The 16,697-nt window shown below is 35.1% G+C and overlaps 1 protein-coding gene across 1 annotated transcript; it reads left to right on the top strand.

Annotated features, from left to right (window-relative positions):
• Positions 1–14,726: 14,726 nt before the first annotated feature.
• Positions 14,727–16,223, top strand: LOC110668497 (transcription termination factor MTERF2, chloroplastic). The gene has a single exon (XM_058148485.1). It carries the CDS (start codon positions 14,955–14,957, stop codon positions 16,167–16,169), a length of 1,215 nt encoding a protein of 404 aa, XP_058004468.1. The 5' UTR covers positions 14,727–14,954; the 3' UTR covers positions 16,170–16,223.
• Positions 16,224–16,697: the final 474 nt, after the last annotated feature.

Consider the following 16,697-nt stretch of genomic DNA (forward strand, 5'->3'; position numbering starts at 1 on the left):
GGGAACTAATCACTAGAGGCGCCTTTTGGTGGAATGGCCTGGAGAGTTGGAAGAACTCCAGGGTTAAACGTGCTCGTTTGAGAGAAATCCTAGGATGGGTGACCTCCTGGGAAGTTCTCCACTCCACCTATGGGACAAAACCGTGAGGCTTATGGCCAAAGCGGACAATTCCTCTAGTGGTTGGTTCCCGATTGTTACAATTGGTATCAGAGCTACTCGCGTGTCCTCTTGGGCGATGGTGGGGCAAACCTCAGTGAGGACGCTGAGTCCCGAAAGGGGGGGAGAAAGGTCCCTTAGGCAAATCCCACATCGGCAAAGCACGGAGTTGGTCTTGGGTTCAAAAGTAATGATATATAAAATAGGGGAACTAATCACTAGAGGCGCCTTTTGGTGGAATGGCCTGGAGAGTTGGAAGAACTCCAGGGTTAAACGTGCTCGTTTGAGAGAAATCCTAGGATTGGTGACCTCCTGGGAAGTTCTCCACTCCACCTATGGGACAAAACCGTGAGGCTTATGGCCAAAGCGGACAATTCCTCTAGTGGTTGGTTCCCGATCGTTACATGCTTAGCCGATTCAAAGCCCAGATAAAGGAGGAGGGTTGCGGTAGATGACAACCAGCATAAAAATTTTGTCACACCTCATAATATGGATTTTTATGATATAAACGTTGAAGCGTCCTCTACTTATGACGCCCTATATCAGAGCCCAGGTGTAGTAAGAAATATGCAAGGGTGTAGGGCATTCACCGAAAGCGATGCGTCATGCCAGCGCCCAGGTGTAGTGTTAAATGAGCAAGGGTTCCCACATCATAGACGGGTGTGAGTAAAAAATTTAGTCCATAGGACAAATAATAGAACAGATTGTGAAATAAAACACAAGATAGGCATAGAGAACAATAGAAAATATCATAGAATAAGATTAATTAGGAAGAAACAGGATAGGAGAATAATCAGGGTTGGTACTTGGAATGTGGGATCACTTACAGGAAAATTAATAGAGCTTGTGGATACCTTGGAGAGGAGAAGGATGAATATTGCTTACATTCAGGAGACTAAATGAATAAGAGAGAAAAGTAAGGAAATGGGTAATTCAAGATACAAACTGTGGTTTAGCAGAAAAGAGAAAAATAAGAATGGAGTCGTATTAATCATAGACAGGATATTGAAAGATACTGTAATAGCTGTGAAAAGAATAGGAGATAGAATTATACTAGTAAAGCTAGTACTAGAAGGAGAAATAATAAATGTAGTTAGTGCTTATGCCCCACAAATAGGATTAGATAGTGAGAGTAAACAAAGGTTTTGGGAAGATATGGATGATCTAATGCAAAGCATACCTAATGAAGAGAATGTTTTAATTGGTGGAGATTTAAATGGATATGTAGGAAGTGATAGGCAAGGTTATGAGAATGTTCATGGAGGTTTTAGTTTTGGTAGTCGAAATAAGGAGACAAAAAGCATCCTGAATTTTGGTATGACATACGACTTAATACTAGCAAATACCTACTTTATAAAAAAGTCACATTTAGTAACTTTCAAAGTGGGCAACATAGAAGCCAATTTGACTTCCTTTTAACCAGGAAGACAAATAGAGCTCTATGCAAGGATTGTAAGGTCATTCAAGGAAAGGCTTTAATAAGTTAACATCGGTTAGTGGTCTTGGATGTCAAGTTTAGGAAAAATTTAAGTAAGGCTAGAAGAAATATTATAGCTCGAAGAAAGTGGTGGAAGTTCAAAGGAGTAAAACAAGTGAAGTTCAAAAATGAGCTTCTCGAGTCCAAAACATGTGTAGACCCTTATTTTGTAATGAGTATGTGCATTGAGGCCGTGGGAAACCCGATGATGAAAAATTATATGACTGTAAGATGTAATTGGAGGCATGGAGCTGAATTATTAATTCCATGGCATGATCTTGAAAAAATAAAAATAATAATAAAGTTTTGGGGAAATTAATTTAATTAAATTTAAATAAAATTTTATTTTATTTAAATTTAATATGGGTAGTTCTTAAATGGATCTAATTAAGTTTAATTGGGCTCCATGGGCCTAAGAAAGCCTAGTTAGGAATTTTAAATGGGACCCATTTAATTATTTTCTAAAAATTAAAATAACAAAATATCTCTCTCCTCCTTGGCCCCACTCTCTTCCTCACTCCCTATTGGTGTCACCCCCTTTCCCTCTCTTTCTATTGGTTGGAACACCTCACCCATATTCCAGTCTCATCCAAATTCATCAATCCTAGTCATTTAAGTTATCTGAACTTTATCACACTAGGACTCCAAACACTACCACACCTCTTCCTCACTCCCTATTGGCGCCTTCCATTTTTTCCTATCTTCCTATTGGTTGAAACACCTCACCCATATCCCAGTCTTATTCGAATTCTGCAATCGTAGTTATTTAAGTCATCTAAACTTTATCACCCTAAGACTCCAAACCCTATCACACCTCTCTCCCAAAACCCTATAAATACCCTACTAGAGAAGGAAAAAAAGGATGATGGAGGAAAGAGGAAGAGAAAATTCAGAGCTATAAGAAATTTAGAGATATTCAAGACTTTTTGAGTTATTCCTTATTTTTTTCTTTTCTTCAAGAAGATTTTCAGACAAGATTTCTGGAAGGTCAGTTTTTATTATTTTCTTTTCAAGATCTATGCCACATAATATTTTAATTCTATGCTCTTTGGCTTCAATTTATTTTATATGTTCATATAGATCATGTAATCATGTTTAATTTGAGGGAATACACAACTCTGCACATGTTTAGTTTCTGTCTCTCATATTTTTATTATTTTTCTTTATTTTCTGAATCTGTAAAAAATTTGTAAAAATTATATTCATATTCTAAACAAAATTCCATTAATTTTAGGCTCAAGAATCACAAAAAAAGCTTTAATATTTTGTAAGTTATGGCTGTTTGAAGTTAGGGTTTCTGTAAAATCTGATTTGTAGAATATCCGACTTGTGGAGCCCATATCTCCCTTGTTCCTTAATATTTTTGTGTAAATCTAGTGTCTAAAATTAACTTCAGACTCTTATGAATCTTTTCCAATTAGTTTTGCATTCATATTTAATGTGGTTAATGAGTTATGAATTTTACAAAAAATTAGTACGATTCTGTCACTTAGAAAAGTTACGATTTATGTAGACCATTCGGTTAGGGTTTTGTTTGATTTATAAATTTTATGATCTTGTATGATATGTAGGCTATCTTCTGTAATTTTTTTATGATTTTTAGGCATGTATAACTATTTTTAAAAAATCGGATTTCTTGCTACTGTTAATCTGCCAGAATTTAAAAATTGTATATTTATGCATGTTCTTCTATTTTCTTGGTTTTAATTGATATTTGATCTATTTTTCTGTGTTCTTTTAATTCAAGAAGTGTTATGAAGTGTTTGGATAATATTAGAAGACTTAGACCATTAGGTAGTTGTAATTAATTAGGAATCTTTACCCTTTAGGAGACTAGAGTTAGAATCCAATGTAAATTGTTATTAATATTTTCTTTTTTTCTTTTATTTTCTTTAGTTTCTTTATTTTTTATTACAAACAAAATTGGTAAGTAGCCCTAAGGTAATTAGTTGAGATGAACCTAGGCCTATACACACATTGGGTTTATGCATAGGCCTAGGTTCATTTCAAAACCCGTGTTAAGCAAGAGGATGCTTACTTATGGTTAAACTTTACGGATATAAATCCTTTATTTGTGAGGGAAGGATCGTCCTGGACCACCCCCTGTTGGTGTGTCCAGTGTACCATAGCCCATGATAGAATTTTTTCTTACCCTGCACGTGAGAGTTGAAGGTATAAGGGGGCGAAGATTCAGTTCTGGAGATTTTTTTTTTCGGTTTTGATTCAGTCTTTGGTCCGATCTTAGTTCAGTTTATGTGGTCTGGTTTTGGTTCAATTTTGGTTCTAGTGGTATGGTTCGATTTTGGTTTTGTGAAAGTAAAGGCAAAAAAAAAAGAAAAAAAAAAGAAAAAAATAGTCCATTCATGCATTGCATTCACGTACATAGCATGCTTAGGTTAACCCTTAAATCCTATTTTTTTGAGCAAACATAGCATCAAAACATACCAAAGAGACTCCCAATCAGGTCAGTTGGGTTAGAAAAGGGAAGAGACTAGTAAGGATTTCACCTGCACTACTTAAGATGGAAGAAACTATGGCCGTGCTTGATGAAATATTGAAGGCCAAGATGTTTGAGCTAGAAGAGAAAATTGTGGTTAACTTTAGAAAGAGGCCCCGAGGTAGGCCAATTAAGTGGCATTAAAGTTATTGAGGTTCAAATTGTGTCTCACACCCCAAGAAGATTTTTCCAATTCAGCCAACCCTTATCCGAAGTTTTGGAGCGTCTCAAAGCTCAAGACCTCCTATAGCTCTTAGCACCCAGACCACTACCAAATCCACTCCCACCTAGCTATGATATCAACCAATGTTGCCAGTTCTACTAAGCCCATAGTTATGACACCGACTGATGCTTTCAATTTAAGCATGATATCTAAGACCTAATTGATGCCAAAAGAATAATTGACCCAGAAAATCAACCAAAAAGCCCCATGCCTAACCAAAATTTCCACCTACACCAGGTCTCTACATGATCTCCATCACCCCAAATAACCCTAACAGAATTATTGACTTTATTCAACCCATCCAAAAGCCCAATGAACCTATCCAACCCATCCAAAAGCCCAATGAACCTCAGTTTATAATGGTTGTTGACATTTGTGATAATTCTAGCTATGATGAGGGTCCTTTGGATGTTTGGACTGATTTTGATGAGGAGACAGTTGCATTATAACTAGATGGTTCAGTTCCACTAGTGTCTGATTTTCAAGTTGTTGGGATTTATGAAAACTTGATGGATCTAAAAGTGGCTACTATGAAGAAAGGGATGAAGTTTTTTCTTAGCATAGGCCTAGGAGAAAGTATAGATGGTCTGGTGACTTTTTTTGAGATGAAGGGGCAGATCACGAGTCATGGTTTGGGCTATGAGCCAACAGAATAGGAAGAAGAGCCAAAGCCTCCTAAGTTCTTGAAAGAGGGGGCAATTACCTTGACATATGATTAGGGGTTATCACATGTGAAAGAACTAGAGCAGAAAATTAGCACCATTGATCTAAAGACTGCATGGAAGCCAAGAACCTAAAGTTACACTCCTAAGTTTGAGTTTGTCTTTTGTAATGCTCACAGTAGTGATACTGATGTTTCCAATTCTGATGTACTTGATAAAGATTTTGAGGAAAAGATCAATAACATGACCAGTCCTTTTGCTTACTTATTTGATGTTTGTTCTAATAGGCATATGCATGGCATTCATAATCATTTAGAATCAGTTTCTATTAATGCATCAAAATCGATCTCTATTAATTTGGGTACACCAAATAATCCTAAAGACATTAAGTTAGCTGAAGATTTAACCCAAGAAGAAAGAGATAAATTTATAGCCTTGTTAACAAAGTACCAAGAAGCACATGCCTCGAGCTTAAAATTAGATGGCCGATTCCCAAGCCAAGCTAGTGTCCCCATAGGAAAAGAATGATCAAAAGTTGACTTAGCTAGTTATCCTAATGAGGAGTAAAATTTCATGCTATGAAAGATTAATAGTAGCACATGTGGACCTAGAGGGAGAAGGAAAATGATATGAAGACATAAGGAGGTCTCTGGAAGTGAGAGAATACACATAATAAGCCTATAAAAGAGATAGAGCAATAATTCATTCGCCACTTAATTTACTTTAGCTGGGGGGCAATTCTACAAACTCTTATGTTTGATAGAAAAATAGGCTAAGCAAATAAAGAAAGAAGTACATGCAGGAATATGTGATCCCCATATGAATGGAAAGGTTCTAGTTGGAAAAAAAAATGTTTGAAACATATAAGGATTGGCTTGAAAAACTCCTTTATGTTCTTTAAGGTTATCGCACTACTACAAGAACATTCACAGGGGCAACCCCATTCTCTTTAGTGTATGAGACTAAAGTAGTGCTATCCATTAAGCAAGAGGTCAAATCCTTAAGAGTGATGCTAGAAGCTAAGATCCTAGAAAATGAGTGGGCCTAAAAGAGATATGAGGAACTAGCTTTGATTGATGAAAAGAGGATGTGAGCCTTGTATCGTATGCAGGCTTATCAGAGGAAGATAGCTAGAGCCTTTAATAAGAAGGTGAAGCCAAGAAAGATCAAAGAGGGAGACATGGTTTTGAAACAAGCTCGGCCCATCCCTTTTGATTTTAGAGGAAAGTTTTACCCAAGGTAGGATGGCCCATACATAGTCAACAAGATCTTGCCACAGTAAGAATATCAGACCTGGATGGAAATGAATTTCAAGAACCAGTCAACTTAGACAAGCTCAAATGGTACTTTGTGTGAAACAGGTCCGCTAGGCTGAAAACTTGCAAAAGGCGGTTTAGGCAAAAGTAAGGGTCAAAGAAAAAAGAACGAAAAAAAAAAGAAAAAGAAAACAAAAAAGAAAAGAAAAGAAAAGAAAAAATGCTAGATTGAAAACCTGCAAAAGACAGTCTAGGCAAAAGGAGAGATGAGAGAAGATCTGGATGGAAAACCTGAAAATGCCTTTCGGCAGGTTATAAAGCTTATTTCTAACTTTGGAAGGTTAGAAATTTAGCAAAACTAAATGTAAGAGGGAGTAATGGTGTACCTGAATAAATAAAGAAGTTTTTATTGCATTAACCAGGAATAGGTTTTATTGAATTATGATTGTGAATGTTTTGTGTCTTGAGGGATACATCAAAAGATTAAGTAATTGAACTGCATTGTTTTGATTTAACCTATTGTCTTGTGAGCATGATAGAATAGGTGCTTGATATGAATATCCTGGTGATCGTCTAATTTCAAAAAAAAGAGAAAAAGAACAAGAAAAAGAAAAGAAAAAAAAGAGAGCTCGCTAAGTGGAAAACCTGAAAGGGCCGCTTAGGCAAAAGTTAGAGCAAACCCGCTGAGATGAAAATCCAAAAGGATATTTCAGGCAAAAGTTAGGGCACAGAGAATGGAGTTCATGGAAGAGAAAATGAGTCAAGGCAGAAACCATGGGAGGAGAGAAGAAAAAGAAAAATCCGAGGGAAATTGTATTGTGACCTTAAGGAAGTCTTTTTTTGGTGAACAGCTCTTCTAAAAAATTTTGAGGTTATAAAAAAGTTTTTACAAAAAGAGGTCCCCAGAGGACTAAGTTTTTTTAGAATCTCTAGCAAAATCAGCATGCCCATGATAGGAAGCAGCATACAAGAAGCACAAAAATCACAAAAAGAGTTTTGAGACCCAGTCATCTCAAATTTTTCAAATCATGAATTAGATATTTTTTGGTAAGTCCTTAGACGTTGTTTAGGGCGCACGACATAGTTGGTAAGGCATAGAAGAACATGCATCAACATGTCACCTGTGGGTGTGTAAGGCGTAGAAGAACATGCATCACCATAGTTTCAAGTGTCGAATTACGAGTGGGTCTAATTCTTCCTCAGGATAGCGAGGGGGATATGTAGGTAGTTTAGGACTGCGATCCTAAATACGAACCCACAACATTTCATGACAAATGTTTTTTGGTAAGTCCTTAGACGTTGTTTAGGGCGCACGACATAGTTATATAAGGCGTAGAAGAACACACATCAACATGTCACCTGTGGGTGTGTAAGGCGTAGAATAACATGCATCACCACAGTTTCAATTGTCGAACTACGAGGGGGTCTGATTCTTCCTCAGGATAGCGAGGGGGATACGTAGGTAGTTTAGGACCGCGGTCCTAAATACGAACCCACAACATTTCATGACAGATATTTTTTGGTAAGTCCTTAGACGTTGTTTAGGGCATATGGCATAGTTGTGTAAGCCGTAGAAGAACACGCATCAACATGTCACCTGTAGGTGTGTAAGGCGTAGAAGAACATGCATCACCACAGTTTCAAGTGTCGAACTACGAGTGGGTCTGATTCTTCCTCAGGATAATGAGGAGGATACGTAGGTAGTTTAGGACTGCGGTCCTAAATACGAATCCACAACATTTCAAATCACACAGTTGCCATTGTCATGAGACCATAGCTAGTCTCATGACACAGAGTGTATCGACAGAGCAAGATGCACTCAATTTTCACATGACACAGTTATCACTGTTATGAGACCGTAGCTAGTCTCATGACGCAGAGTGTATCGACAGAGTAAAATACACTCATTTTTCACATGACACAATTATTACCGTTATGAGGCCTAGCTAGTCTCATAACATAGAGTATATCGACCGAGCAAGATATACTTGATCCTCATAGCCAATGTTTCATAGTTATTAGAAATTTGAGTTTCACTTTGACGAAACTTGAGCAATGCTTTTGCATTGATTTCAACTTTCTCCAAAGTGGGGGGCAAACTGTAGACCCTTATTTTGTGATGAGTATGTGCATTGAGGCCGTGGGAAACCCGATGATGAAAAATTATATGACTGTAAGATGTAATTGGAGGCATGGAGCTGAATTATTAATTCCGTGGCATGATCTTGAAAAAATAAAAATAATAATAAAGTTTTGGGGAAATTAATTTAATTAAATTTAAATAAAATTTTATTTTATTTAAATTTAATATGGGTAGTTCTTAAATGGATCTAATTAAGTTTAATTGGGCTCCATGGGCCTAAGAAAGCCTAGTTAGGAATTTTAAATGGGACCCATTTAATTATTTTCTAAAAATTAAAATAACAAAATATCTCTCTCCTCCTTGGCCCCACTCTCTTCCTCACTCCCTATTGGTGTCACCCCCTTTCCCTCTCTTTCTATTGGTTGGAACACCTCACCCATATTCCAGTCTCATCTAAATTCATCAATCCTAGTCATTTAAGTTATCTGAACTTTATCACACTAGGACTCCAAACACTACCACACCTCTTCCTCACTCCCTATTGGTGCCTTCCATTTTTTCCTATCTTCCTATTGGTTGAAACACCTCACCCATATCCCAGTCTTATTCGAATTCTGCAATCGTAGTTATTTAAGTCATCTAAACTTTATCACCCTAAGACTCCAAACCCTATCACACCTCTCTCCCAAAACCCTATAAATACCCTACTAGAGAAGGAAAAAAAGGATGATGGAGGAAAGAGGAAGAGAAAATTCAGAGCTATAAGAAATTTAGAGATATTCAAGACTTTTTGAGTTATTCCTTATTTTTTTCTTTTCTTCAAGAAGATTTTCAGACAAGATTTCTGGAAGGTCAGTTTTTTATTGTTTTCTTTTCAAGATCTATGCCACATAATATTTTAATTCTATGCTCTTTGTCTTCAATTTATTTTATATGTTCATATAGATCATGTAATCATGTTTAATTTGAGGGAATACACAACTCTGCACATGTTTAGTTTCTGTCTCTCGTATTTTTATTATTTTTCTTTATTTTCTGAATCTGTAAAAAATTTGTAAAAATTATATTCATATTCTACACAAAATTCCATTAATTTTAGGCTCAAGAATCACAAAAAAAGCTTTAATATTTTGTAAGTTATGGCTATTTAAAGTTAGGGTTTCTGTAAAATCTGATTTGCAGGATATCCGACTTGTGGAGCCCATATCTCCCTTGTTCCTTAATATTTTTGTGTAAATCTAGTGTCTAAAATTAACTTCAGACTCTTATGAATCTTTTCCAATTGGTTTTGCATTCATATCTAATGTGGTTAATGAGTTATGAATTTTACAAAAAAGTAGTATGATTCTGTTACTTAGAAAAGTTACGATTTATGTAGACCATTCGTTTAGGGTTTTGTTTGATTTATAAATTTTATGATCTTGTATGATATGTAGGCTATCTTCTGTAATTTTTTTATGATTTTTAGGCATGTATAACTATTTTTAAAAAATCGGATTTCTTGCTACTGTTAATCTGCCAAAATTTAAAAATTGTATATTTATGCATGTTTTTGTATTTTCTTGGGTTTTAATTGATATTTGATCTATTTTTCTGTGTTTTTTTAATTCAAGAAGTGTTATGAAGTGTTTGGATAATGTTAAAAGACTTAGACCATTAGGTAGTTGTAATTAATTAGGAATCTTAACTCTTTAAGAGACTAGAGTTAGAATCCAATGTAAATTGTTATTAATATTTTCTTTATTTCTTTTATTTTCTTTAGTTTCTTTATTTTTTATTACAAACAAAATTGGTAAGTTGCCCTAAGGTAAGTACGAAAGAGGGCATTTGCGTGGAGCTTATATGGAGCTAAACGAGTAAGCTGTGATATCATTGCCATACTAGAAGAGAAGACCCTTTTTTAAGGGTAGCTTGCCCCAATGGCAACTGCATTTACCAACAGGTAAGTAGCTCTAAATTTCTCGAATAACCATTGGAATGAAATTGTAGTAATAATAGAACTTTTATTTGGTAAATTAAAATTAACTTTGTTTTTTAATTTAATTGACTTTTGCATGTAATTAATTTAAATAAATATTTTGTAAATTAAAATTAATCTTGTTTATAAATTAAACTAATATTGGCATGTAAAATAAATTTAATTTAATACTTGGTAATTGTAAAATAAATTCACATGTTAGAAATCTTTATTAGGTTGTGATTGCTTGGGACTTATGTGATATTAGAATAAATTACACATGTACATAATTAACTTAGTTCAATTATTCTTAGGGTAACTTGGTGAAAATTAATTAATTAGGTTAAATAGAAACGTAGGGTTATTTGAAATTGAATTTGTTTGCAAATTAAATTCTCAATAATAAATTAATTTTAGTCATCTGGTAAATATCATTTAAATAATTAGCAACCCCATAGATAGGAATTACTTGTGCATGAAAATTGTGTGTAAACAACAACCCTTTTATGAATTACTTGTGTGTGTAGGATTAAAATTGCATTTTTAGGATAAAGTTTAATAAAGGAATAATAAACAAGACTTCTAGAAATATTAGTAGAGGACTGGCACTCGAATTAACAAGGTTAGACCAGGCGTAAGGGGTGCCTAACACCTTCACCTTACGTACCCACTATCCCGAACCTAGATATTGGGCTATGGTAATGACGGTTGTGGAAACTCTGCAAGGGGTAAGTTGCCATCCATGACCCTCGGAAGAAACACTGAATATGTCTCGGTTATTACCCGGGTGGCGACTCCTGTCTATCTATGCCTTTGTGGCATAAATCTTTAGTACCGTGGTAGTGTTATGGGAAGACGGTACTTACCAGTGGTTTGATTCTATTAGGATTGTATGAAGTGCATGTCTAGGGAATGTTGTCTAAGGAGGTGGTACTTAAGTGAGACCATTGTGACTCCACCATCTTTCCCGGTGCATTACCTGGTGCATTTTATATAATTCTAATGGATGATATTTCGCCTCACGCCCCCCTCCCCTACAACATGGAAGCTGGATGTGGAGGCCAATGATATGCGGATACAGATGGCATCAAATATTAGAGAAGTAGCTAGAAAAGTACTTGGAGAGTGTAAAGGATATAGACCACCCTCAAAAGAGAGATGGTGGTGGAATGAGAAAGTACAAAAGGCAGTGAAGAGAAAGAAGGAATGGTATAAGAAATTACGTAAGTGTGATAATAATAAGGCGTATGAACAGTACAAGATAGCAAAAAAAGAGGCAAAAAAGGCAGTTAGTTGAGCAAGAGCGCAGGCTTTTGAAAAGTTATATGAGAAACTTAGAACTAAAAAAGGGGAGAAAGATATTTACAGATTAGCAAGAAGTAGAGAAAAGAAATGTCAAGATCTCAATGAAGTTAGGTGCATTAAGGATAAAGAAGGAAAAATGTTGGTGAAAGATGAGGACATTAAAGAAAGATGGAGAAATTATTTTGATGATCTCTTTAATAACAGTCAAAGTAGTAATAGCGTGAATATAGACTACAGAGCAATAGAAAAGAATGTGAATTATACTAGAATGATTAGATTTTCAGAAGTAAATGGAGTACTTAAGAGAATGAAAGTGGGTAAAGCCTGTAGACTCTATAGAATACCAATTGAAATGTGGAAGTATTTGAGAGATGTGGTAGTTGCATGATTAACTAAATTGTTTAATAAGATTCTAAACTCAAAGAAAATGACTAATGAATGGAGGAGTATTTTAGTACCTATTTTTAAAAATAAGAGAGACATACAGAGTTACTCAAACTATAGGGGAATTAAACTCATGAGTCATACTATGAAGTTGTGAGAGAGAGTTGTGGAATATCAACTACGTCATGACACTTCCATCTCTCCCAATCAATTTGGCTTCATGCCTAGTCGTTCAACTATGGAAGTGATCTTTCTCATTAGAAGCTTGATGGAGAAATATAGAGATGTGAAAAAAGATCTACACATGGTTTTTATCGATTTGGAAAAGGCTCATGACAGTGTTCCAAAAGATATCTTATGGAAAGTGTTAGAACAAAAGAGGGTATCTATTAGGTACATATAAGTGTTGAAAGATATATATGAAGGAGCAACTACTAGTGTGCGCATAGTGGAGGGGACACAAGAGATTTTCCTATCTCAGTTGGATTACACCAAGGTTCAGCTGTAAGCCCTTACCTTTTTATATTAGTTCTAGATGAATTGACGAAACATATACAAGAGAGTATCCCTTGGTATATGATGTTTACAGATGATATAGTTCTGATAGATGACACGCGAGAATGAGTCAATAGAAAGTTAGAGTTTTGAAGAAGTACTCTAGAGTCAAAGGATTTTAAGTTAAATTGAACGAAGATAGAATAAATGCATTGCAAATTCAGTGAAAGCTAAACTGGTGATAGGGAAGGAGTTAGTTTGGATGCCAAAGTAATCAATTTAAATATCTTGGCTCAATCCTTCAAGTAGATGGAGGATGTGAGGAGGATGTTAGTCATAGGATTAAAGTCAGATGGTTGAAGTGGAGACGTGCCGCGGAAGTTTTATGTGATCGCAAGATTCTCAATAAGTTGAAAGAAAAATTTTATCGTACAGCCATACGACCGACCATGTTATATGGTAATGAGTGTTAGGCAATGAAGGAGTCGTATGTGTCTAAGATAAAAGTTGCGAAGATGAAAATGTTAAGGTGGATGAGTGGCCATACTAGACTAGATAAAGTCCGTAATGAGAGTATTAGAGAAAAGGTAGGAGTGGTGCCAATTGAGGATAAGTTGAGAGAAAGGAGATTGAGGTAGTTTGTTCATGTGAAGTGTAGACATACGGAGGCTCCAGTTAGACAAGTAGAGCACATTGGGCTAGAGAATAGAAAGAAAAGAAGGGGTAGACCTAAACTGACTTGGAGGAGAGTAGTACAACATGAAATATAAGCATTACACATTTTCGAGGATTTAACCCAAAATCGTTTAGAGTGGAGAAAGAGAATCCATATAGCCGATCACAATAAATTTTTGAAATAAAAGCTTAATTTAATTGAGTTGAATTGAATTGAGTTGAGTTACATTATGACAAATCCATTGGCAGAAGGGTTCAAGGAATAAAACACCAAGAAAATACATCCCTTGATCCACTAGGCTTTTCCTCCTTGCAAAGTGAAGTAGTAGCTGAAGTGCATGGCCCAGAAGAGGTGCCATCTAGTAGCAGGGGGCTGATTGTTCCACTACTGCCTAACTTCAAATGAGAGTCCTCGAGAACTTACTGTGGAAGGATCTCCAGCTGAAATTAAGAGACTGATTTTGAGTTTGGATTCAAAAACATCTTTGATTTGGAATGAAGCGAAGATAAGAAATTGTAAATTTTGAATTTCTACATATTCATAAGTTGGACACTCTGCTGATGAATCCTCTAAAACATGCGCGTGATGGACTCCATGCTCGGGTTCGATAAATGTGTGGTGCGTAGTTCCACTAGCGTGGCATCATTCAACGATTGAGCTACCACTCAAGACGAGGATGCTTTGTTCAACGCGAAACGAAAGAGACTGATTGTGGGTTTCGCATCCACTTTTAGGTCGCCCGAAAACACCGATTACGGTAAGCCTAGAATAAGACAATCACCATAGATGAGAATAAATTTATAACTAAAAATTATATAATTATAAAATAATTAAAATATATATTATATGATACACTGTAAATTAACAATTAACTTAAAATTTAAATGTATAATTTTTTATATTAGTATATGAAATTTTTTAATATTATATTATATATTATTAATTAATATTAAAATTATGTTATATAATTAATAATTTCTTTAAATTAATATATTACTATAAAATTTTAAAATAAAAATTATTTAATAAGTATAATTTTATAAACAAACTTTAGTATATTAAGTTGTATACCGTAAATATGACCTTTTATTATTTAATTAACTTATTAAAAAAATCCTCCATTATCTTACAAAACCTCACTCTAAATAGAGAGTTTTGGTGCTTGGTTAATTATCAATGTATTTTATATTTTTTAAGAAAAAAAATAAAAACTTTAATTAATTACAGAAAGATTTTTCTAATATTAAAAAAATTATATAGGGCGATGTTAATAATAAATAATTTTTATTTTTAATATTTAATTATTTATTAATATTATTCTTTGAATATTTTAAAAGACTAAATTAATAATTATTTTTAAAAAAATTAAAATTTATAAAAAAAAATTTTAATTTTTTATTTTTTAATCTTTTATCAAACACATCGTACATAATATTCGTCCTTATTTCTGCAAAAATTATGAACTAAAAAATTAAAAAGAAGATATCCAATTACCCACTTCCCTTCTATGTGCTGTGCCTGTCCATCGGAGCGAAACTTAAAATGCATAAAAACGGAGCGTTTAGGCTTTAGACGATGCACAGCAAAATTGCATTTCAAAATAGAAATCGAACATTAGCCAAGAGACAGTGGCGAGCAGAAGCAAAACCCTAATAAATTCTCTGCTCTTCGCAGTTTACTGGGGAAATGTCAGCCTCTTTGACTCAGTTGATGCTTTACCGTTCGTTCCTCAAAGCCTAACGCTTAGCTGATTCACTTCGAAAATTTCAGTGAGTATCCTGCAATGTTTGGTTTTTGCGGTTCAAGATTAGGTTTAAATCGGAGTTTTTCTCTGTTTGTCTCAAATGCCCAACTGGGTATTCTTCCTTTCCACTCATTATTCGTGATCACATCCTTTTCGTCTTCCACATCTTCTAATTTGAATGAGAATTCAATTATAGTCTCATATCTCACAAATTCTTGTGGAGTAACCCTAAAATCTGCTCAATCTATTTCTAAGAGGGTATGTTTTGAAACCCCTGAAAGACCCGACTCAGTATTAAGGTTTTTCAGGGAACATGGATTCAACAATTCCCACATTTCCAAAATTGTTAAGCATCGGCCCCGTTTGCTTTTAGCGAAACCAGAAGAGACATTCTTGCCCAAGTTTGAGTTTCTGCGTTCTATAGGGGTTTCAAGATCAGGCCTTCCTTTATTTGTTTCTAGGAATCCAGATTTGTTGGCTCGAAGTTTAGAGCGGTGTCTGATCCCAATTTATGAAATCCTTAAAAGTGTACTTATTTCTGATGTGAAAGTAGTTACGACCCTGAATCGCATGGAAAACAGATCTTTGTACTCTTTTCAGAAAACATTTTCTAACAATACATCACTCTTGAGAGAGCTTCGAATCTCTCAATCCTGCATCTCTTACTTGGTCACCCAATCTCCGTCGGTCATGTGCCAAAAAGTGGGCAAGTTTGCTGAAGTGATTAAGAAGGTTATGAAACTAGGATTTGACCCTTCAAAATTAATATTTGTTGAGGCAGTCCGTGTTTTTCATTTCATGTCGCACAAAACATGGGAACACAAATTGGAGGTTTATAGGAGATTGGGTTTCTCTGAAGATGAGGTTTGGTTGATTTTCAGAAAGCATCCCAAATGCATGAGTTTGTCAGAGAAGAATGTTATGGGTACGATGGATTTTTTTGTGCGCAAGATGGGTTGGCAGCCCGCTGCTGTTGCTAGATTTCCAACTGTGCTTTGTTATAGTTTGGAGAGAAGAATTATACCTAGATGTTCAGTTGTAAGAGTTTTGCTTTTAAAGGGTTTGATTAAGGGGGACATCCATTTATCCTCAGTGTTGCCACCTTCTGAAAAGTACTTCTTGGAAAGGTTTGTGATAAAGTATCAAGAACATGTACCTCAATTGTTGGATATCTATCAAAGAAAAATGAGTCTTACAGAACTTGGCTTTGGCTTGGATGACAAATTTAAGATTTCTGCGTTAAAAAGTGTCTAGCCTGCAGCTTGTCAATTTTCAACTCATTAATACCAGTTTGATGTTGCTTTCTAATTGATTCCTTTAGTGCATTGATAAAGCTTTAATGAGTAACTTTGATAACTAACTTTGCCCCAGTAAGTACTTCTCAGCTGAAATACTTGACCATCTGAATTTCTTTCTGCTTGAATCCATACTTCTCATGAAATGCTTTGTTCTCAATGCTGCAATCCAAAATCACCTTGTCGCACCCCATTGAATGAGCATGATCTTTCAGGAACTCAGATTATTTTCTTTAATGTGCCCAGCTTTGCAGCAATTCCTCACAAATTTCTTTTCAATAAACACACTACCAGTTGCAATAATCTTACAAGATTCATCATCTTCAATTACGCAAATAAGATAGTTATTTCCATGAGAGTTGATCTCTTGAAATCTTTCCTCAAATTCCTTGTCTGATACAGAATCACACACAGTTGTTGCAATGCCAATAGCTTAGAAATTCTGAGAATTGAAATCGAAGGCAAACAACTAAAAAGAATAATGCAA

The sequence above is a fragment of the Hevea brasiliensis genome, chromosome 6 (genome assembly GCF_030052815.1).
Source record: "Hevea brasiliensis isolate MT/VB/25A 57/8 chromosome 6, ASM3005281v1, whole genome shotgun sequence".
NCBI classification, from domain to species: Eukaryota; Viridiplantae; Streptophyta; class Magnoliopsida; order Malpighiales; family Euphorbiaceae; genus Hevea; species Hevea brasiliensis.

Bases quoted from the DNA above. Each gene is read 5' to 3' on its own strand.
- LOC110668497 (XM_058148485.1), top strand. From the start codon at position 14,955: ATGTTTGGTTTTTGCGGTTCAAGATTAGGTTTAAATCGGAGTTTTTCT.